The sequence below is a fragment of the Cynara cardunculus genome (genome assembly GCF_001531365.2).
Source record: "Cynara cardunculus var. scolymus isolate 2C chromosome LG 15, CcrdV1, whole genome shotgun sequence".
In the NCBI taxonomy this organism is placed as follows: domain Eukaryota; kingdom Viridiplantae; phylum Streptophyta; class Magnoliopsida; order Asterales; family Asteraceae; genus Cynara; species Cynara cardunculus.
Genome location: NC_037542.1, coordinates 6,259,309 through 6,267,185, shown reverse-complemented (window position 1 = coordinate 6,267,185; position 7,877 = coordinate 6,259,309). Strand labels below are relative to the sequence as shown.

Below are 7,877 nucleotides of genomic sequence, written 5' to 3'. Positions count from 1 at the left end.
TATGAATACTTACAAAAACCGTACGTTTCATAATATTGAATTTTATGCAAGAGTTCAAATTGGGCTTAACCATTCATTGCGCAGCCGACGAGACCCGTCGCTTTCTACATGTTTTATACGAGATTCATGAAGTTGTTCACAAAGCAAGGCATTGGTCTATTTAATAATCAATTATTACCATCATATTTTGAGACACACATTTAGAAAACCAATAAGATAAGATATAGGGGAGTTAAAAAACTAGAAAAACGAGCATAGCTATTTGATCCGAAACTGGGAAAACGGATTACCAGAAAATCCGAGAATTAAAAAAACTGAAATCCAAAAAACTGGATATTCATGGAACGGCTTCTATTTTGAATTGAAGTTATTTACGGGGATCCGAACCGAACCGGATATAATGTATACATGATATGATAAAATATATAATATTTAATAGGGTTGGGTTCACGTGAGATCAGCCGTGATGTAACATCCATCTTCCTAATACGCTTAATTATGTGTTGAAAACATCGATTTTTCGGGTATGGTTTTGAGCATTGGGTTCTAACGAATTTTTTTTTTTTGAAATATTTTAGGTTATCTCGTTACGGATGCGTAGAAAACCTCATCGAAAACGGAGTCCCGAACAAAAAGTTATGCAATTTTTAGTGTTTAGGGGTCAAAACGGGTACCAGCCGGGTCAACCCGACCCAACTCGGGATTTAGGTCGCAAATCATTAAATCAACCCCATTTTCAACCCCGTTTTCTCTCAAAATCAGTCTTGGTGTTCTAAGGTGCGATTACACACACTTGGGAGTTAATTTATCCCTAAATCAAGTGTTTTATCAAGATTATTGAAGGATTCATAGAGAAATCAAAGGTAAAACTCATATTTTATCTTTATTTTGATGGCATGCATAGAGTTTGAGTCCGTTCATGTGATGATTTACTGATGAAATTATGTTAGGACTAAGTGTTATTATTAGTTAGTATGTGAAATCCAAGGATGGATTGTAAGATTTCTTGAAAATGTGATGTTAGCTCAAGAATAAGTGTTGACTTTTAGGAGTCAATTTGAGATACAATGAAATTAGTAGAAAATTGATGTTATAATCATGATTTATCATTGATTTATTGTGGAATATGGTAAAAATAAGTGAAACTATGAATTTGGAACTTATTGGGCTAGTATTGGTAATGTTTTGGATGAAAATGGGTGTTTTGAGCATTTGATAGGATGATTACAGCCCTGTTTTTGGAAAATCATAGAAAATCATAGAAAATCATAGAAAATTCGGAAAACTATGAATAAATAGGCCCTAGAAAGGTAAGAGAAAGGGCTACAACTTGTCTTTAGATCTGAATTGGTGATTTTGAGTTTTAAAGGGGTTAAACAGCCCTGCAAGTTGAGTATTTATATTGAAATCCAAAGTAGGGTACCTTAATCGAAATGAGGTTTGAGTGAGTTCTTGTTGTGCTTCACTAATGAGACTTTGAATATAACTTCCAGGGATTGTTTGAGCTTGTATGGAAGTCTTGGAGGTGGTTTTCCAACTTTGATTTGGAAATAGGATTCGACCACTCAGTTTGACATTCGGTTTAATTCAACCGAATTTTATGGTGAGTTTACTTGGATATGTGTCTATTATGTGCTCTACAGGTGTATGTATTGTATTCATAATTCTTGTAATTGGGTTGTTTGATGCATTGTTCATGTGTTGGGCGCCGGTTGTCGGACACCTTTGGATCCGGGTGAGACAACCGGAGGGGCTGTCCCTACTCATCTGTCCGGGGATGGAGGATGGTTATTGCAGGAAGATGAGTAGAGGGTTTGTACACCATCCGAGAGTGGACGGACACAGATTGGTCAGTCAAGCCTAATATTTGTCTGTTGTTTTAGACTTAAATTGTTGGTGAATGTACTAGTTGTGCATAACGTGATTTTGATTATTGAAGTGTTTGTGTTATAAATTCATTTGATTGTCTTTGTTGTTTCCTTGAAAATATATTTCTCGTTAACACATGCTTTTGATGAATATTGACTCTTATACTTCTAGATTTTCTTATAAATGTACTTACATGAGTCATGATGTGCATGATATCCATTTAAACTCACTAAGCTTTGTTAGCTTATCCTTTTAGTGGTAAACCTTTCAGGAAAAGAAGCTAAGAGTAAAGGGAAAGTTGTAGATCGTTGATGGTTCATGTTGGAATCGAGGACCGTCATATTTTGGTTTACGGTAGTTTATGCTTTTGGATAGTATTTGTCACTCTTTCCGGGTTGAAGTTTTTTTTTCGATGAATACTTTCGGCCCTTCAGATGTAAATATTGATATAAAACTTATCTTTTGATGGTAAATATATATATGTATCTCGTATTTTGTTGAGGTTGAACTTGAAATTTAGCTTAAGATCTATTCGTTAATTGTGGTTCGGTAACTTGTGTGTTACACGTGAGACCATTTTTTACACGTAAACTTTACAGCAAAAACACTGTGAAGGTCAAAAAAAAGTCGAACCTTCATAGAAAAAACGTTGTGAAGGTTAAAAAAGGTCACCTTTACAGCATTTTGCTGTGAAGTTTCAAGTGTAAAAAGGTGGTCTCATGAAAACCGGTTGGTCTCACATGATCCCAAGTCTATTTAATATAATGTATTTTATATAATTATTTATTTATTTATTTATTAATCAAAAGTTAAATGATTAAAATTCTTTTATATATTTTGGTGTCAATCACTTTACGATGGATGTTTAAATTTGGTGGTATAAGGTTGTGAAAGAGTCGACATTAATCGAAATATGAATGTTTTTAAACAATAAGGCTATGTTTGGCAAACTGGTTTTGAACGTTTGGCATACATTAACTAAGCTAATAAGTTAGTTGAAAATGTAAAATAACCAAAAATATCAATTTTTGAATTTATGAATTTTAACATCTCATAATATATTTACAGTAATTCACTAATAATATAATATGTTAATAATTAGTACAAACCATACGGTAAAAAAATTTAAATAGTAGAATATGTTAATTAATATATTTTAATTTGATTTATTATATATAATATTAAAAAGTTTGGATTTGTATAATCAATTACAAATTACACTTTGGTTGTCACCACTATCTCGTTCATCTTGAACTAATTACATTTTTGATCAGTATGGTTGTTATTTTGTTTCATTTTTGGTCATCAAACTAACTTATGTTAAATAGGTTTGTTAACTCGGAAGGTATGTTCCTTTTTTGTCATTTCTTCATTTACTTTTAAGAGTAAATTGCATTTTTTGTCCATGTGATTACCATTCGTTATCAATTATAATTTCTCTTTTAAATTAGGGAAAAGTACAATAAAAACCAATGAACTTTTTTGTTTGGAATGATTAAGTCCTTAAACTTTTTTTTGGAACAAATAAGTCCTTGAACTTTCCAAAACATGTTAAATAAGTCCTTGGACAATTTTTTGGCACAAATAAGTCCTTGGATATTCTAAAATATGTTAAATAAGTCCTTAGACATTCCAAAAAAGGTTAAATAAGTCCTTGGACATTCTAAAATATGTTAAATAAGTCCTTAGACATTCCAAAAAATGTTAAATAAGTCCTTGGACAATTTTTGGAACAAATAAGTCCTTGAACAATCCAAAACATGTTAAATAACTTCTTGAACTTTTATAGAACATGTTGGATACATTCTCATGACTTGTACAACTAGTTAAAATGGTAATTATTTTTTTGTAAATGTAAGTACTTTTTTTATATTTGTTTAATTTTATAAATCTAAATACTTTTTGGTTCAAAAAATATTTAGGGGCTTAATCGTTCAAAATATGAATGTTCACTGGGTTTTTTTCCGGATTTTTTTCACTATTTTACCACTTTATTTTTTTTCAAAAAGTTATTTAACATGTTTTGGATTATTCAAGAACTTATTTGTTCCAAAAATTGTCCAAGGACTTATTTAACATTTTTTGGAATGTCCAAGGACTTATTTGTTTCAAAAATTGTCCAATGACTTATTTAACATATTTTGGATGTTCAAGGACTTATTTAACATGTTTTGGAAAGTCCAAGGACTTATTTGTTCCAAAAAAAAGTTCAAGGACTTAATCATTCCAAACAAGAAAGTTCATTGGTTTTTATTATACTTTTCCCTTTAAATTAATTACAGTTTTAATTTGATCATTATGGTTACTAAATCCATTTCATTTTTAGAATTCCTCTAATTCGTTGTTATTAAAGAAGTTCATTAATTCAAAGGCATTTTGTTTTTTTTTTTAATATTACTTTTAATTTTCAATTACTTTTGTTCAAATATTTTTGCATGGTTTCTTACCTGCATCTCTTTAAAATATATTTTATAACATTTCTTTAATTATGTATTATCGTTAAACATATATTTTATAACATTTCTTTAATTATGTATTATTGTTAAACATATATTTTATAACATTTCTTTAATTATGTATTATTGTTAAACATATATTTTTAACATTTCTTTATTATATATTATTATGCTATAATAATATAGGGTGAATTACATTTTTCGTCCTTGTGGTTTACCAAAAATACGATTATTGTACTTTGACTTCATCAATTACATGGTTTCCTTTGTTGTTTGCATTTTTATTGGTTTAGGTCTCTGGTATAACAACCATTAGGGTGCATTTGGTTTACAGGAATGTTTTTGAGGAATTTGGATTTTATGGAGGGATTTAGATTGGATTGGATTTAAATTCATTTATTGTTTTTGGTTTGTAGGATTTGGATTGGATTTGAAATTCATTCATTTATAAATCATGTTTGGTTTGTAGGATATGGATTGAGATTTTATTTTTCTTTTGTAATTATTTCAGTCAAATCTCTTTCATTTTCTCAAAACTACCTATTTAACCACCAAACCTATTAATCCAAAATACATATTTAACAACCAAACTTGTTCATCCAAAATGCATATTTAACCAACAAACCTGTTAATCCAAAATATATATTTAACCACCAAACTTGTTAATCCAAAATACATATCTAACTATATGATATCTGAAGGATCCATTAAACATTGATTATCAACAAAACGATTTTGCCCACAACTCTGAAGAACACTAATATACAACACGATATATTGAAGGTTTTAGAATCTGCTCAACTACTGGATTAAAGAAAAACTCGGTAATAACAAACATGACAGTTATAAAATATGCAAATAGATTATATCAATCCCAAAAAAAGGCTTCATTATTTTTGGTAATTATCTAAATAAATTGTTCTACCAAATTTACCCTTTTCTATTTCATAGACCATAAAAAAAATGTATGGCTAAGATTAGGTTTCATCGGTTGTATGAATTAGGAAAGTTGTATTTGAACGACACCCTCTCCCTCTATATTTCCATCATAATTCTTCTGTTGGGGGCGGAATGGTGTGTGGTCACAATTGACGAAATGTTTTATGAGTTGATATTACAAACGACAACTTGCATAGAATTTTTGTATATTTTTTGCCTTATCTCTAATTCATGATCGAGTTTCAAAATAATTATAACTTCTTTTAGTTGATCTCATTAAACGTTACATTGATCATTTATGACGTAGTCGGACCTAGAGGGGTGGTTAGGTGGCACGTGTCATCGTATTGTTCCTCCGTGGTAAAGTAAAAAAGATTAGGCTCGTAAAAGGTGCAACCATTTTATTCTAGAAGGTGCAACCAACCGTATTAAAAAATTCTTGGGTCTGTCCATGATTTATGATCTCTCTCTCTCTCTCTCTCTCTATATATATATATATATATATTCCCTAGACCTTTTCTAACACAAAGCAAACTCACAGAAGCTACAACTATGTTCTCTATTATGCTTTCACTACTCTTCCTTCTCGCCGGAATCTTGTTCTGGTGGCAATGCTCCACCCATATCCATCGCAGCAAACTACCACCTGGCCCAATGCCGTTACCAATAATCGGAAACCTCCATTTACTAGGAAAGCAGCCCAGCCACCGTGCCCTCTACAAACTATCCCAAAGGTATGGATCTATTATGTCCATGCGCCTAGGCTCCGTCAAGGCAGTCGTGATCTCTTCGCCAGATGCTGCCAAGCTCTTCCTTGGAACCCATGACKCCRYTTTTGCTTCTYGTCCGAAACTCCAAGYGTCRAAGTACCTTTATCAYGGCAAGGGAATGGTGTTAACGGAATACGGTCCGCACTGGCGAAATGTTAGGAAGTTTTGCTTGATAGAGTTGCTAAGTGCTGCGAAGGTTAACCGATTTGCAGGAATGAGAAGGGAAGAGATTGGGTTGATGGTGGAAAAGATTAGAATTGCGTCAAAGGCTCATGAGGTGGTGGATTTGGGTGAAGTAGCGGGTGGTTTGATTGAAGGGATGACTTGTAGGATGCTTTTTGGGAAGAAAAACGATGAGAGATTCGTTTTCAAGAAAATAATCGATGAGATTTTGGAAGTGCTCGGCGTTTTCAACTTGGCGGACTATTTCCCCATCCTAACACCCTTTGATCTTCAGGTAATTTTTATAACCATCCACTCAACGATAGAATTGGGATCACGTGAGACCAGCCTGTTTTCGTGAGACCCGTGAGACCAGCTTTTTACACTTGAAACTTCACAGCAAAATGCTGTGAAGGTAACCTTCATAGCAAAATGTTGTGAAGGTAACCTTCACAATGTTTTTGCTGTGAAGATTTGACTTTTTTAAACCTTCACAGTGTTTTCGCTGTGAAGTTTCAAGTGTAAAATTGTGGTCTCACGGGTCTCACGAAAACAGTCTGGTCTCACGTGAACTCAACCCCTCAACGATAACGTAATTAACCAACAAAACTCAAGTTCAAACTTTATTTACTGCACTCTCAGGGATGAATTCAGAATTTTTTTCAAACGGTGGCACCATTTGACGATAAGAAAAAACTATAGAGAAAAAATTCAAACAGTGGCACCGGTTGACTATAAGAAACAAATATACGGATTTTTTTTTACAATCAATGGCACTATTTGACTAAGAAAATGACACTAACAAAATTTGAATTTGGGTCTGTAGTGGAATAAAAGCCTTGCAAACCAACTCTACCAAATAAAACTTGTTCTTATTGTGGTTTCAAAATACATACGGTGACACACAACAGCTTAATGCGGTTGCACCTTTCACGAACCTAAATTTTTTTTACCCTTCGACGGAGAAACACCGTAACCACCATGGTAGGTCTACCCATGTTCCCGCTCCGTTCCTTACCTTCGAGATATAAAAAAGGGCCCTCGATAAATATGAAAAAATCTTAAATATATATCGTTTTTCTCATCGTAAATATCATTGAATTCAAGAGATACTAATAATTCATATAAAACCATTTTTTCGAGTATTAGTAAACGTAAAATCAATTGTTGGTTATTTTTAATTAATATTATATACCATTATCATTTTTACATGACATCAAACATCCAATGATACACTTTTAATATGTAGATTGATATATTATGAGTAATATGGTATGTAATCAATACAAAACAGTTGGATTTTTCATCTCAATTCAGGTTAATGTCTTTTCCATCACCGTTTAAACTTTTAGCATCGAAACAAACTTTTTCGAAACCACCAAACTTAGAATCAAAAACCCATTTTGGTAATAATTTGAGATTTTGTTTTTGTTTTCGAGATTGTAGAGTACTTAAAATTCATGAACTCAATAGTAGGTAATAAAGAGTTAATAATGTATGAAAACACAAGAGTAGTTTTGAAATCCTAAATATATATATATATATATATATATATATATAAGGGCCTAATCAAATGAGAACTAATTAGTTTGTGGTAACTGTGAGAACCAATATTAACCACAAATCAATAGATAAATTAGGAAATTTATAATTTTGGCAATTTTGAATTAAAATATTAATG

The 7,877-nt window shown here is 31.9% G+C and overlaps 1 protein-coding gene across 1 annotated transcript in view; it reads left to right on the top strand.

Moving 5' to 3' along the window:
* Positions 1-5,816: 5,816 nt before the first annotated feature.
* LOC112528460 (cytochrome P450 CYP736A12-like) overlaps positions 5,817-7,877 on the top strand; it is a 3,861-nt gene continuing 1,800 nt past the window's right edge. Inside the window, exon 1 of the mRNA XM_025139488.1 lies at positions 5,817-6,491. Within this exon, the coding sequence (XP_024995256.1) occupies positions 5,817-6,491 (675 nt within the window). The remainder of the gene's footprint in view (positions 6,492-7,877) is intronic.